The following is a 16,668-nucleotide window of genomic DNA, read 5'->3' as shown; positions in this document are numbered from 1 at the left end:
ATCAATCTAAATATGCTGAGAAGGTTTCAAGGCTTACCTAAATGATTCTCGGATTGAAGAAGATTAAATAAACTCCGTGGATCTGGAAGCTCTTGGTGAAGACGATGATGATAATGCAACCACTTGAAATGCTTCTTCAATCTGAGAAATAAACTCAGTTCTTTGTAGCGGCCTTTGGAGTCTGAACAGAGATGATTCTTGCTTGCCACAAACAATGATGAAGCTAGGTGAAGAGATGATGATGATGATGTCGTTGCAATAGAAGAGAGGAACTCGAGGTGACTTGTTGGAGATCAATGAAGGTTGAGATATGGATGATGAAGATCCATGGAGATTGAGTGAGAAGGTGATGATGATCACAGTTGGAAACCATTATGGTTGTTAGGATCTGTTAGAGAAACGGTTACGTGGAGAGAGAGAGGAGAGATATGAGAGGAGAGTGTGAAACTGAGAAAAGAAAAAAATGAATCGTGTATGCTGGATTGGTGAAGGGTTTTGAGTTATATAGTGTGAGGTGCATTGTTGGTTGTGATGGAGTAGCAAATAGCTTATAATTTCTTATCAACACTTAGTGAACAAGTTTTTCTATTTGTGGTAAGCTTCAATATGCCTTTCAAACATTCAGGATCGTGCATGGGCTTTTATGGTAATAATGATGATGAATGGTTGTGTTCTTGGCCACAAGTGTTTTGCATTGCTGGCCTGGTATTTCTTCATGCAGCAATTGGCTAATATGCTTCCTCCAAGTACTCATATCTCAACGCATACTCCATCATTCACCTCAAACTCGTGCTCCCATTAAAGAGGCCATGGTATAGACCAAGCTTCCTGTTAGAATTGTTTTGAGAAGATGATTGGAACTCATTCAATATGCCTTAGAACTTGGAGGTACACACTTGTATGGATGTTTGGGCGCATAACCTAAGACCTGGCCGGACTTTCTTGCTAGAACGGACCTTTGTGAGGGCACTACTTTAAGACTCCACATCTCAATAATCCTTTGACCAAAATCAAAGATCTTCAGCTTATTGGATAGAGGGAATTACAAGGAAGAATTTGGTATCAAGCTTGATCCCATGGAGACTTAGAGACCTCTAAAATTGGTGTTTAAAATGGCACGCCAGGTGCTTGATCAAATGCTGCGTGCATGCCCTGTGTAATACGGTGAACTGACTTTATCGAAATGTACGGATAAGCATGAGTCGCCACCGACTTTTATTTTATCCAAATTATCAGAAAGGCTAAAAGAACAGGAAAACCTTTTAAATAAAAACTGAGTTCGGGGGGTACTTTACGCAAAGGGAAGGTGTGAGGCACCCTTTGCATCCATGGTTTTCCATGGGCTCTTAATTGCTTTGCTCTTTGAGTTCAGTAATGTAGAAGAAGAGAATACGGACTTTAGCTCGTAAATGAGCGTAGCCATATTGAAGGTTTATGAGAAAGAATATGAAAAAAAATTTAGCCAGAGCAAGGCAATTAGGGGCAATTACCTTAATAATGTAGAAAATCAGTTCTTTTAGCCTTTCAGGGTGAAAGGGTCTTTCCATGCCATAAGAGGGCAGGAAGCCTTTCATTTGGAGGTTGAAGGGTCGTCGCAATATCATTCGCCATAAGACTGTCCCTAGCCATAGAGAGGCAGGTAGTCTAAGGGAAGGATCAGAATAGCCTTTCGTAGGCAGCCAGAGGATACCTCAGCCTTTCGTAGGCAACTTCCGAGGGACGAGATCATATTAGTGTATCGAAGGCAGCATCATTAGGGACCTATGACCTTTGTATTTATCGAGGCAACATGGCTGAGGTATCCTCGTATTCGAGGGACATGGCTATTCTGCAAAAAACACAAGGCAACAGGCAACAGGCAACAAGAGGGGTTACCACAAAAGCGTGCGTGGGTGCAACAATCACGTGATTCAATTCAAAATATGTTATCTTGTAATTAAGTGACTCTAATTCAGTTCATAGTTGCACTCCCTAAATTACTAACCACAGCAATTAATATTATACAGTTTAAGTGCCTTCAAGGCCACGCAATACAACCAGGAGCAGTTACATAACAAGCCATGGGGAAGGGGAGAAAAGCAATAAAATAAATCCCGACAGAGCAATAAGTTTGACATAAGTAATAATTAAGAAAAATAAAAAAGATCGAGTTTAGGGTTACCGAAGGTTCGAGCTTTGACTGGTTGGTTAACCTTTTTGATCTGATATGGCGCGTAGTCGGAGGATCTTGGTTAACCCCAGATGCTAGAATCAGGTGTGGTCGAATCTTGACGGCAAGCTCTGAAGCGTTGGACTAATCCTTGCATGGATGCACAAGCTATGAATGTCTGCAAAGTAGTTCAATGCTCGCGATGGTAGTACCAGTTTCATCTTTTTCTTCTATCTATTCACTTTCTCATTTCCTCTTCAATCTCCCTTGTTTTCTTTCACGTCCATAAAAATAAACACAAGCAAGTAAAGCCCATGAAATCAAGAAAATATGAAAACCCACTTACAATGATGACAGATCCAAGGGCGGTGGATTCATCACGGAGGAGCTACGGCAGATCCGGCGAGTTTGAGAAAATGGAGTGATGCGGTTGAGGAGGTCTCGCTGTTGTTTCGTCGGTGGCAGAACGGTGGTGCGTTGTGGACGGTGGAAGGATCGGTCGTCGCTTGCGGTTCTGATTGGTGGTTGTCGTGGTGCTTCCGGCGTGACTGAGCGGTGAGTGGATTCGTGGATCGGCGATGGAAAGGAGTCGTTTCTAAATTGATTTGCGAAGGTGATTGAGGGGAGGTTCAGACGCGGTGTCGGTTGCGTCGCGGCTGTTCGGCGTTATTTTCGGCACCGCTCTTCGCGATTCAGAGACGGCAACTCGGAGGTGTGTTCCGATTTGTGGTGACGTTGTAGCTCTGTTTTTGTTTTTTGATAGCAACTCCCTCCTTCCTTCATTCTTTTCTGGAAAAAAAACAAAACAAACAAGATTCTGTTAGCTTCGTTGTTATTGTTGTTTCTATGATTAATTTGGTATAGAGGTTTATGTTTCTGAGCCAAGGTTGAACTCGGTTGTTGTACGAATCCGCTTGTCATCCACTATGAAGTTTGTGACTGATGAAGATTATTGATTTGCAGTTTACGAATCAGTTTCGATATGTGCGAGCTGTTTGCAAATCGGATCTGAATTGATTCATCTCTTTTTTCTATACCTGTAATCAAAACAATTGTGCTATGTCACTTAATCGAAATAAAATGACATTTGCGATTATATGAGGGCAAATTTTGGGGTATGACACCCTGGATCTGTGCCCATGTCTTGGTCAAAATGTGACTTGGTGAAGTCATGACTTTAAGGCTCCATAAATGATTGAATACCCAACCAAATTGCTTGATTTTTGTCTCATTGCATAGAGTGCATGGGGGATAAGAGATTCATACCAAGTTTGTGTTTTATGAACCTTTATATTTCTCTAAAATCAATCCCAAAGTAAGCACACCACGTGCTTGATGAAATGTGTCACGCTGCCCAAAAATTTGCCTTGCAATTTATCCTGCTTCAAATGAAAAGTCCCAACTTCACATCTTAATAACTCTTCAACCAAGCTTCAAATGAAAAAGCGTCCAACTACAAAATTGTTCTTCTCCATGAGAGGAACAACTTTGGTGTTAGAAATTCCTCCAAAAATTGTCATTTTCCACGTGTAAACTGGTGGTAAAGTGGACTGATCATCAAACTTTTAAGAGCCAAAAATATTTCTAAGTATAAAACTCTCCATTTTTGATTTTTTTTTATATTTTTGATAACTTTTGTCAAACTCCTGATTTTACTCATTCTTTGACTTTTCTTGACCGATTTTCCACCAAAATTCAATATTTGACGATTGACCCTGACTTTGACCCAAAAGTCAATATTTCCTGATTTTTCTGATTCTAGATGAATTTCCCGATTAATCCGTTTTCGATTCAATTCTCAAACTGCTTTCAACCAAAAAGGCTTCAATGAACATTTCTTCAAGGCAACCATACTTCATGTTCAAAATCAACTCCTGATTAAATTTTGACCAAAAAGTCAATAGGGTTGACTTTGGTCAAAAACCCTAATCTGGAAACCCTGAATTTGAGGATTGCATATTTTGATCAAAGCCTTGAATTGGAGAGGATGAAACCCTAATTTTAGGAGAACTTCAATGGAAATGAGGCCATATAATCAGACTTCAAACCTCCTCTTATTTTGATCAGGAATTTCTTCTGCAGAAGCTCTTTTCTTATCAATTTTCTTGAACAGTAACTATGATATGGATGAATGTATTAGATGAATGACCTACATGAGATATGCACATGAATGTGATATGACAACCAATTGGGTATAAATAAGTGGGCAAATTTTGGGGTGCAACAGCTGCCCCTATTCAATCTTCTTGGACCTGAATGTACAAACATCTTAGTTTTCGAACATTTGAGGTGCGAGTGGATTGAATACCCAAAAGTACCATCAAAATTTGCATTCTATGGTATAGCAAAGAGCGTTGAATATTATCAAAGGATACCAACTGAAGGTGGATCTTAAACAAATTGCTAACCTTAGTTAGAATTGAAAGAAACATAACCGTGAAATGGCTCTACAAGAAAGAAATCATTTGTGGACGACTCTACCAAACTGCTAACCTTAGTTAGACTTTGAAAAAGAAGACACAACCGTAGCGTGGCTCCCCAAGGAAGAAACCATCCGTAGACGACTCCACCAGATTGCTAACCTTAGTTAGACTTTGAAGAAGAGACACAACCGTAGTATGACTCGACAAGGAAGAAACCATCCGTAGACGACTCTACCAAATTGCTAACCTTAGTTAGACTTTGAAAAAAAGACACAACCGTAGCGTGGCCCCACAAGGAAGAAACCATCTGTAGACGACTCCACCAGATTGCTAACCTTAGTTAGACTTTGAAAAAAAGACTCAACCGTAGCGTGACTCGACAAGGAAGAAACTATCCGTAGACGATTCTACCAAATTGCTAACCTTAGTTAGACTTTGAAAAAGAGACACAACCGTAGCGTGGCTCCCCAAGGAAGAAACCATCCGTAGACGACTCTACCAGATTGCTAACCTTAGTTAGACTTTGAAGAAGTGACACAACTGTAGCGTGACTCGACAAGGAAGAAACCATCCGTAGACGACTCTACCAAATTGCTAACCTTAGTTAGACTTTGAAAAAGAGACACAACCGTAGCGTGGCTCCACAAGGAAGAAACCATCCGTAGACGACTCCACCAGATTGCTAACCTTAGTTAGACTTGAAAAAGAGACACAACCGTAGCGTGACTCCACAAGGAAGAAACCATCCGTAGACGACTCCGCCAAACTGCTAACCTTAGTTAGACTTTGAAAAAAAAGACACAACTGTAGCGTGGCTCCACAAGGAAGAAACCATCCGTAGACGACTCTACCAAATTGCTAACCTTAGTTAGACTTTGAAAAAGAAGACACAACCGTAGCGTGACTCTAGAGCTGAAAAGGTATGCCAATAATCATTGGACTTTATTGAGGAGGACTAGTAATGACTATACTCTATAAGGTATGTTTATGAACACTGGATTTGAAAGCGATGCCAATAACTATTGGACTTGACATGAGACGAAAACTAGTAATGACTAGATTCAATCAAGGGGTGCCAATAAACATTTGACTTTCAAGAAAGCAATGATGTTTGCGGAGTGCAAGAATTACATGAATCCCACAGGCCAAAGACAGGGTGTAACTCTTCAAGAGCGGCAATCACTTGAATTGCCACACACAAAGTGTGGGTTATCCAAACAATTGAAATCAGCAAACGAGAAATAACCAAAGAGACAATGATCTTAACGAAGAAAGACTTTGTATCCAATCCACACTGGAGAGAGAAAGTGAGACTTCTTCTGGGGATATATTACCTTGTGCCTTTGAAGCACGAACCAACTTGGCTTATGGATTGATGCATGTTTGAATTTTTCCATGGCGTAATGCTCCATATCCATGGAAATGCTACGTGTTTTTATAGATGCAATGATTTCTATATGCAAGAGAGGATGGATGAACATCGGAGAGAGCCTTTTTCCTGGAGAACTCTGTGGGGAATTCTTCTTGATGTTCTGACTTTGCCAGGCCACACATGATGGTTTCTCGACCAACCCCAATATGTAACTTTTGCAGGGGGATAACTCGCACCAGAAGACTTGTGAGGAAGGAGGCATGACGGCACTTTTGAGAGACATTACCGTCGTCACGTTTAGAAACTTGAAGATTGCACCTCCCCCTTTGAATTTCCACATCTTTATCGAAGGACGGGGAAATCAAATTACCACTGCGTAAAATTTAGGCCATGGATGAAAGCTCCAAAGAGAAATAAACTCCTGGATTCTGAGAAAAGGAAACCATTGGGTTCCATCTTAAGGGAATATGCCCAGTTGACACTTCTTGAAGCGTGGGTACTGGCATCTGATTGTGCTGAATGATCGGAAATTCCTGTAAAACAAATCAAGCAAATATGCCCCAGGTATGATGGCTCAACCTCGTCCACCACCCCAGGTACTTAAAGTCTTAAGAAATTCTATCTGTTTTAGATCATGTTCTTTTTGTAAGACCTCAATGTAAGAAATGCAATGCTTACCAAAATAACTGGACGTTTTTGTAAACAAAACAGTAAAAAGAGGTCGGAAATTTTTGAGTAAAAAGCTTTTCATTAATGAAAGATTACCTAACATAGGCGAGTACATCGGGAAGTGTCCCCCTTAAAGATGTGGCCACCAAAAAAGAAAATAACTAGTATTTACAAACAATGGCAACTTAAGAAAAGATTCCATTGGGTTCCAATCTTGCTATGCCTTGTAGATCCTCGATCTTCCCTCTGCTTCGCTTTCTGAAATGGGTGAATGGATTGATCTTTTGCCCTTCTGAGTCCTCCTATTTTGGTGACTAGTTGTGTTCAAAGATCTAATGCACGACGCAGTCATTCGCTTCTTGTCCCTCTTTTGCCTGGACCGCCCTTTCGGGTTTTCAATCCACCATGACCCCTTTTTTGCCTAAGTCGCCCTTTCGGGTTTTCAACTTAGCGGGTGTACTTTGTTTCTTTTTCATTCTTTTGTCTGATCCTTTCCTTTTCTTTTATTTTATTTTGATCAGGTCTATGCGAAGTATTTTTTAACTGCGTCGGCATTCACAGGAAGTGGGAAGTCTTCGCCATCCATAGTTGAGAGGATCATGGCGCCACCTGAGAACACTTTCTTTACGACATAAGGCCCTTCGTAATTCGGAGTCCACTTTCCCCTAGGGTCATTGTGAATAGGCAGGATCTTCTTGAGCACAAGGTCACCAACCTGAAAGTGTCGAGGACGAATCTTCTTGTCGAAGGCTTTCTTCATCTTCTTTTGATAGGCTTGCCCGTGGCATATGGCCGCTAATCTCTTTTCATCAATGAGGTTCAGTTGATCAAATCTGGTCTGAACCCAATCAGCTTCACTGAGCTTCACATCTGTCAATACCCTCAATGAAGGAATCTCGACCTCAACCGGAAGGATCGCTTCCATGCCATATACCAATGAGAAAGGAGTTTCCCCTGTGGAAGTACGCACCGAAGTACGGTAACCATGTAAAGCAAAAGGCAACATCTCATGCCAATCCTTATAGGTGACCACCATCTTTTGCACAATCTTCTTAATATTCTTATCGGCCGCTTCCACTGTGCCATTCATCTTTGGCTGGTACGGGGATGAGTTATGATGTTTGATCTTGAAATCCTCACATAACTCCTTCATCATCTTGTTATTAAGGTTTGATCCATTATCGGTGATAATCTTCTCAGGAACCCCATAACGACATATTATATTGTGCTTGATGAAGCGAGTTACCACTTGCTTGGAGACATTTGCATAAGAAGAAGCTTCAACCCACTTGGTGAAGTAGTCAATGGCAACGAGGATGAAACGATGTCCATTGGAAGCGGTGGGCTTAATTTCTCCAATCATATTGATGCCCCACATAGCAAACGGCCAAGGAGATGTCAACACATTCAGAGGAACTGGAGGTACATGAACCCTATCTGCATACACTTGACATTTGTAACATACCACCACATGGCTGAAACAATGATGCTCCATGGTCGACCAATAATAACCTGTTCTCAATATTTTTCTAGCCATGGTGTGTCCACTCGCATGTGTACCAAAAGACCCTTCATGCACCTCTTGTATGATCTTTTCCGCTTCGTGTCTATCCACGCATCTGAGCAACACATAATCAAAATTCCTCCTGTACAACACACCTCTAGCAAGGAAGAACTTGGAAGATAATCTCTTCAGAGTTTTCCTATCCGTAAGGGAAGCACCCTCAGGATACTCTTGGGCCTCCAGAAATTTCTTAATGTCATAAAACCATGGTTTCTCATCAGGCACGTTATCAATAACGCCACAGAACACGGGCTCATCCAACCTTTTGATCACAATTGGAGGCGCTTCATTGTCCCATTTAACTTTGAACATGGATGCTAAAGTGGCTAAAGCATCAACCAAATGATTTTCCTCTCGAGGGATGTGGTCAAAGGTGATCTCATCAAAATATTGAGCAAATTTCACAACATGTTCTCTATAAGGAATCAAGTTGGGGTGGCGTGTTTCCCAATCTCCGTTGATCTGACTAATCACCAAAGCAGAATCTCCATAAACCGCGAGACTTTTAATCCTCAAATCAATGGCAGCCTCAATACCATATATGCAAGCCTCATATTCAACCATATTATTAGTACAATCAAAACAAATCTTGGCCGTGAATGGAATATGAAAACCTGTCGGAGAAGTAAGAACGGCCCTAATACCGTTACCCAACGCGTTAGAAGCACCGTCGAAGACAAGCGTCCATTGCGCCCCTGGTTCAGGTCCTTCCTCTTGATCTTGACTAATGGAAGTCTCTGCCACACACATTATATCCTCATCAGGAAACTCAAAATGCATAGTCTTGTAATCATCCACAGGTTGATGTGCGAGACAGTCAGCAATCACACTACTTTTAATGGCTTTCTGAGTAGTGTATTGTACGTCGTATTCTGTCAAGATCATTTTCCAACGGGAAATCCTTCCTGTCAACGCTGTTTTTTCAAATATATATTTGATCGGATCCATCTTTGAAATCAACAAGGTGGTGTGAGTCAACATATACTGTCTCAGCCGGCGAGCAGCCCATGCCATAGCACAACAAGTTTTCTCGAGTAGTGAGTATCTTGATTCACAATCGGTAAACTTTTTGCTAAGGTAATAAATGGCATGCTCTTTTCGGCCAGACTCGTCATGCTGCCCCAACACACACCCCATTGAATTCTCGAGGACTGTTAAGTACATGATCAACGGTCTGCCTTCCACTGGAGGCATGAGGATTGGAGGTTCTTGCAAATACTCTTTAACTTTATCAAATGCCTTTTGACAATTTTCGTCCCACTTTATTGCTTGGTTCTTTCTCAATAGCTTGAAGATAGGTTCACATGTGGCGGTAAGGTGTGAGATAAATCTCACAATGTAATTCACCCTTCCCAGGAACCCACGAACCTGTTTCTCAGTCCTCGGCTCGGGCATCTCTTGTATGGATTTTACTTTTGCAGGATCGACCTCGATACCCTTTTCGCTTACAATGAAACCAAGCAACTTTCCTGATCTCACTCCGAAGGTACATTTATTGGGATTCAACCTTAACCTGAACTTTCTTAACCTTTCAAACAATTTCTTCAGGTGAACCAGGTGCTCCTCCTCAGTATGGGACTTTGCAATCATGTCGTCCACATAGACCTCGATCTCCTTATGAATCATGTCGTGAAACAAAGTCACCATAGCTCTTTGGTATGTTGCCCCAGCATTCTTCAACCCAAACGGCATGACCTTGAAACCAAACGTGCCCCAAGGCGTAATGAATGTTGTCTTTTCCATGTCCTCGGGGGCCATCTTTATCTGATTATAACCAGAGAAACCGTCCATGAAGGAGAAAACCGAGAACTGAGCAATATTATCTACCAACACATCAATGTGAGGAAGCGGGAAATCATCCTTCGGGCTCGCTCTATTCAGATCTCTATAGTCGACACACATTCGTACCTTCCCATCTTTCTTAGGTACAGGTACAATATTGGCGACCCATGGTGGATAAACTGTTACAGCGAGAAAACCTGCGTCAAACTGCTTCTGAACCTCTTCCTAGGTTTTCTTGGACATGTTAGGACGTGTTCTTCTGAGTTTCTGTTTGATAGGCGGAGAATCTTCTTTAAGAGGTAACCTGTGCACAACAATATCAATATCTAATCCAGGCATATCTTCATAAGACCATGCGAAGATATCAGAATACTCCTTCAACATTCCAATCAACTTTTCTTTTACATCCTCTTTCAAAGAAGCCCCTATTTTAACCTCCCTCCTCATATCTTCGGTGCCAAGATTCACCGTATCAATAGGTTCTTGATGCGGCTCGATCACTTTCTCTTCTTGTTTCAACAATTTGGCCAACTCATCAGGGAGTTCATAATCTTCTTCATCCCCTTCTTCAGTGGTGTAGATAGGATTTTCGAATTCATAACGAGGCATAGCAAGATCGTTATCAACAGAATCTGGATGAGAAGTGGATATGCATGAATTATGATTTATGCTTTATTTTAGAATGGAGTGATGATGATGAATAAGAAACGTTGCCATTTTTTTTGTTTATTTATAAAAATGTAAAAGTAACAAAGAAAGACAGGGAACAAAAATGTTTGAATGCAAAAACGTCCTTTTATTAATGATTTTAACATTGAAAAACAACAAATGATGCCCTACAAGTGTTTACTGTGTCTTGGGCAGAACACGGGAATTATTGCATGATAAACAAAAACAAACATTATTACTCTTGATCCAAAGAAATTGAGATGATGTCCTTGGACGACCAGTTGAGAAGTTTATGTCCTGGGACACACGGCTTGATCCATTCCTCGATGTCATAATCGCTATCCATATCATCATCAGCAGCATATGTATGATCTTTGACAATGCTAGCACTAGAGAACTTGATCGGAACGAAGGTTCCAGGCTTCTTGGGGGCCCCATTAGATGAACTCTGACCCAACTGATATCCAATCCCACATTTATCCTGTTTGATTGGTAAATCCAAGACTCGGCCCCATCCTTCAGGATGACCAGATTCAACCACAGCTTTAGCTTCCTTTAGTGAAGACATGGGGGCCTCCAACTTCTTATTGTCAACATAGGGGATCTTGATAGTCTGGACAGCCTCAAAAGCTTGGCATGGTGTCTCGTGGACCTCTCCTTCCACCTCAATATACCTGAAAGACGCGAGATGACTTACCACGTGTTCTTCTTCCCCACATATGGTGACTATCTTTCCTTGAGTCGCAAATTTGAGTTTCTGATGCAATGTGGAAGTCACGGCCCCAGCAGCATGGATCCATGGATGTCCCAGGAGACAATTGTAAGACGGGTGGATATCCATCACAAAGAAAATAATGTTGAAGAGTTGGGGACCTATCATTATTGGCAAGTCAACCTCCCCAAACACTGATCTCTTTGAGCCATCAAAAGCTCTCACGGTCAATTCACTCGGCCTTATCTCGATGCCAGAATAATCTAGCCTCATCAAAGACGACTTCGGTAATACATTCAAAGAAGATCCAATATCCAAGAGAACACGTGATAACATAGTCCCTTTACACTCCATTGATATATGCAAAGCTCTATTGTGGTTTCTACCTTCGGGAGGCAAGTCTGCATCAGTGAATCCCAACCCATTACCAGCGTTGATGTTTGACACCACTCCTTCAAGCTGATTCACTGAGATCTCTGGAGGGACGAAGGCAGTACTTAGAAGTCTCAACAAAGCATTTCGATGTGTCTCTGAACACAAGAGCAACTGCAAAATCGAAATCTTTGATTGAGTTTGACTCAGTTGGTCGACCACTTTATACTCACTTTTCTTAATGATCTTTAGGAACTCTTCCATCTCTTTGGCCACAGTATCTTCAGAATTAAAGCTTTGCCCCTGATCCACGGTGTCTTCCACCACTCTTTTTCCTTTAGCTTGAGCTAGAGCTTCTGCATTATCATCGCGAGTATTCTGGGGAGGATTGAAAATACGACCACTTCTTGTCATTCTTCCAATGCTAACAACATTATCAACATCTTCTTTCTCAACCGGCACTTTAACCTCATACTTGGTCCCTTGGTAGAAAACTTCTCCTCCATAATTCCATGGGATTGCTTTTTCATTGTTGTACGGGACGGGACCAGGCAATGTAATGACCAAGGGAGGTGCTCTGGCAGGAACTGGGATCTTGGCAGGAGTATACGGAATGGATGCCACATTAACTTCGTTTTCAACCACTTCAGGACGACGCACACGTTCAAACTGTAGATACCCACTATCTATCAACTGTTGAACCCCATTTTTCACCTTATCACAAACTGAGGAAATGGCCATGCAATAAGTACAACATTCTCCACAACCACAGTATAGACCCATCTTCAATAATTCCTTCTTCAGTAATGGCAACAGAGAGACCAATTCAATCACATCCTTGACCAGGCGAGCATCTTCAACAATCTCAATGGCATTTGCAGCATGAGATCCATGGGGAGGCATAGGACTCTGAACAACGTTAGGTCCTTGAGTAGGAGTAAACTCAATGGCCTTAGAGTCGAGAAGGTTTTGAACCTGATGCTTCAACGCTTTACAATTTTCAATGCTATGTCCAGGTTCCCCAGAGTGGAATTCACATCTTGCATTGGCATCCCAGTTAGCAGGCAACTTAGCAGGAGTGGCTAGAGTCCTCAATTGGATTAACTTCAAATCGAGGAGGTATGGCAATACTTGTGCATATGTCATCGGGATCGGATCAAAAACCCTTTCAGGCATTTTCGGTTGATATTGGCGTGGAGTATACCCTCGTTGCTGATACTATGGGTGATATGCTCCCAGCGCTCATAGGCTCAAGACAATGTCCCATGTTGATTGGGGAGTATCTTAGATATACTTGGATGCATGCCCCTGATTGTTCGAGCATCCATGAGAGACTCTCGGAATCCTGACTTGATTGCCCCAGATTGATTGGACAAAACATGTTATGCCCCTTGTATACGTTAGAGACATGGCTTCTTGGAGTAATATTGTCTGTCGGGATAACTTTCAGTCATTAGTTGTACCCTGTGCAAATTCTTTCTGTTGCTAACTTTTGAAATTATGTAGCAGAATATGTTTAATAATGAATTCATGAGATGCAATGCATACGTTTGTCTTGAGTTTTTTTTGAAACATTTAAAACAGGATGTAATAAAGCATGACATTTGTAAAAGCATGATATTTGTAACAATGTGATGTTTGTAAAAAAGAAATATCAACTCAGCATTTTTGGTAAACCTTAAGGAGTCAGGATACCCTTTTGGTGACAGTACGCTTTCGAACTAACCATGCTTCAATTAGGACTTTCAAGGGTTGTAACGTGGCTTGGTTCACGGTTTTAAGAAACAAAGGATAATGGCTTAAAGTTTATTGTACCCACCCCTCTTCGTGATGATCTTCAGCCTTAAGCTCAGCTAAATCAAACTTATGCATTCAGGTTCCAAGAGACTTTTGGATTTGCACCTTTGATAATGATGATGGTTCACAAGCAAAGATAACTTTTGAGATGGCAGTCACTTCTTCCTTTTGGTAGTTACAACATTGTGTTGTTCAGGAACTTATTGACTTCTCTGTTTTCATCCTTTTGATATCCCTAATTTTTGCCTGAACTGTCTATTTTGAGCTTACGATCAGCGGGATGCCTTGATTTTCACCTAAGTCATCTTTCTGATTTTTGACTTAGCAGGCTTTTCATTGTATATATGTTTTTTCATTTTTTTCTTTTTGAAAGATATTGACTGCCTTGCTTGATGATTGGTGAATCATCATTGTCTTTTGATTGGTCTCTTCAACGCTTCTTTGATGTGTGCGGATGAACGTTGGTGATTAAAACCTTTGTTGAAAGGTGTACTGAATGATTCTCTTAAAATAGAATGCACAGCCGAATTAACTGAGAACTACCCTGCCCCAGGTTATGATCAAGGGTTTTGATTAGTACAAGAAAGAAACTTCCACTTCTTAGGCTCAAAGGGGCTGACGAGGGATTAACATCCTTATATCTCCACTGTTTAGGAATTGAAATAATGCCTGTACATCGTCAACATAGTCCATTCAAAAGCATACTGTATGAAGTTGCGGTATCGTTTTCGTCATCCTCCCTCAAAAGGCTTACAGCTTTAGCAGGAATTGAGTATCATAAAACATAGGCAAAGTAAAGACATAATTTAAACTAAATTACTCAAGACAAACATATGCAATGCACTGATGATGATTATTAAAACAGATAATGTCTATCATAAGTCGAATGTTTAAACAAGCAAAAAAAGAAATTGCAACTGAAAGTAAAACTAATGATCTTAAAGTCCATCCTTCTAGCCATCCACAGTATTAGCACTCTTGTTGTGATTAGTCATGGGAGCAGTGATCATGTTAGGAGTTGCAGGAGGATCGAACTTGATTTCCCCGGCATCGATCATGTCTTGAATCTTATTCTTCAATGTCCAGCAGTTGTCGGTGTCATGTCCAGGACTATTGGAGTGATATGCACACCTCGCGTTGGGATTATAGCGAGGGGAGGAAGTGTTGGGATTTGGATGAGGAGCTATATGTGTAAGTAACTCTGCTTTCAACAAGTGTTGCAGCGCTTGAGTCAAAGACATGTTGATCTTTGTGAATTGTCTTTTGGATGCGCTTTGTTTACGTTGGTTGTTTTGTTGTTGTATCGATGCTTGATTAGAGACCAAAATTGCCCCAACAGTGTCAGATTCATTCCTCCCATTATATGACTTTTTTATAGTACCGGAAGAAGTAGCCACCTGAATTTTTCCGCTTCGGATACCACTTTCAACACGTTCTCCAGTCAGTATAAGCTCAGTGAATCCAGATGATGAACTTCCCAGCAAATGACTATAGAAAGGGCCAGTTAGTGTATTCATGAACATATCTACCATCTCTATGTCGGCCAAGGAAGGTTTGACTCTTCCAGCTAGATCTCTCCATTTCTGAGCATACTCCTTGAAACTTTCCTTGGGTCCCATAGACATGCTTTGTAGTTGCATGCGAGTTGGTGCGAGATCGGAATTATATTGGTATTGCTTATAGAAGGCAACAACTAAATCTTCCCAAGTATGGATGTTGGTACTTTCCAGTTGATAGTACCATTCGAGTTGAGTTCCAGATAAGCTTTCCTGAAAGAAATGGATCCAGAGCCTCTTATCATCAGTGTGAGGCTGAATCTTCCTCACATAAGACCTCAAGTTTATTTTAGGACAAGAGACTCCATCATACTTAGCAAAGGCGGGAGTTTTGAATTTTGGAGGAATAACGACCCCAGGAACAAGTCCAAGCTCTTCAAAATCCAGCCCAGGTATCTTCTGAATTTCCACGCTTCTCAGACGCTCTTCTAACATCTTGTATTTGTCATCGGGATGTTCGTCCTCATGGTAATAATCCTCTTCTTCTTTAGAGAGTTTGGCAGACTCGTGGTTACTTTTTGCATCGGTTTTGACACTAACATCATCATCTTGCTCATCCTCATCACTGTCTTCAGAGGTTTCAGCATCCCTAAGTTGCAAGATCGGTCTAAGCTTTTTCACCTGAGCCATCTTACCCTTCTTCTTCTTCTTTTTAGTCAGCATGGCTTTCATCTCTTCTTGCCCCTTGGACAAATTCAGAATCAAGGCTTGGAACTCAGTGTTTTGAGCTTGGAGATCCTTAACTGATTGTTCGAGGTCCATGATGCTGAAATAAACAGCGAGGAAAGATGAGAGACCTATTGTAAGAAACCTGTTATGCGATGTTATAAATGCAAATGCAATACTCTCAAGGATCTATAGGAAACTTAGTTAGCAACATTAGGAAGTGATTTAGTCGCGTCTTTGTCCGAAGAATTCTGAATTTCGTCTTTGAACATCCTTCTTTGAGAATCAAGCTCACCATATCGAGTGGGTCATCGCCTCTGATTCGGGATACTTCTGAATTTGAAGATACATGGCTAGAGGAAAATAAATCCTCTTGCCCCTTGATAGGTACTGAGTCTCTGAATTGGAAGGCATGTGGCTAGAGGAAAATAAATCCTTTTGCCCCTTGGTAGGGATTCAGTCTTTGATAAGGGCACCTGAAATTGTGCGCCCTAAATTCCTAAGATCCTTGAAAGGGTTAGTTAATCATGTTATGCTTATGATGTCATGATGTCATGCACATGTGATGCATTAAGTAAGGCATAAGGTAATAAGGACGAAATGTCCCACAAGCAAATCCTACAAAGAAATAGAAGGGTTAGTAGCATACACAAGTAAGTCACACAAGTCACACAATTTTTGGCTTAAGGCTTGCATGAAGTTTGATCAGGTGTCCTTCCCAAGGGTATTTCTATGGATAAGGAGATTTCAGCAACGGGTTCTACCAAGTGACTCAGAATTGTCAGCCCCCTCTAAAGCACCCTCGAACATGGTACATGCATACCACGCAATGATACTTTAGGAAGAAACCTATCTGAGCTGTAGTATCGGGTAGCGACCATAACTTGGCATGCACCAAGAATAGCCCCCCCACTACGTTCCTAAAAGTTAGGATGGG

General features: G+C 41.3%; 1 protein-coding gene across 1 annotated transcript; it reads right to left on the bottom strand.

The window, feature by feature from the left end:
* Positions 1-10,863: 10,863 nt before the first annotated feature.
* On the bottom strand, positions 10,864-12,888 carry LOC131594401 (uncharacterized). Its single transcript, XM_058866521.1, has one exon. The coding sequence runs from the start codon at positions 12,886-12,888 to the stop codon at positions 10,864-10,866; it is 2,025 nt and encodes a 674-aa protein (XP_058722504.1).
* Between the last annotated feature and the right edge of the window lie 3,780 nt (positions 12,889-16,668).

This window comes from Vicia villosa, linkage group LG1 (genome assembly GCF_029867415.1).
Source record: "Vicia villosa cultivar HV-30 ecotype Madison, WI linkage group LG1, Vvil1.0, whole genome shotgun sequence".
Lineage (NCBI taxonomy): Eukaryota > Viridiplantae > Streptophyta > Magnoliopsida > Fabales > Fabaceae > Vicia > Vicia villosa.
Note: the sequence above shows the minus strand (reverse complement) of the source record. Positions and strands in the feature narration are given on the sequence as shown.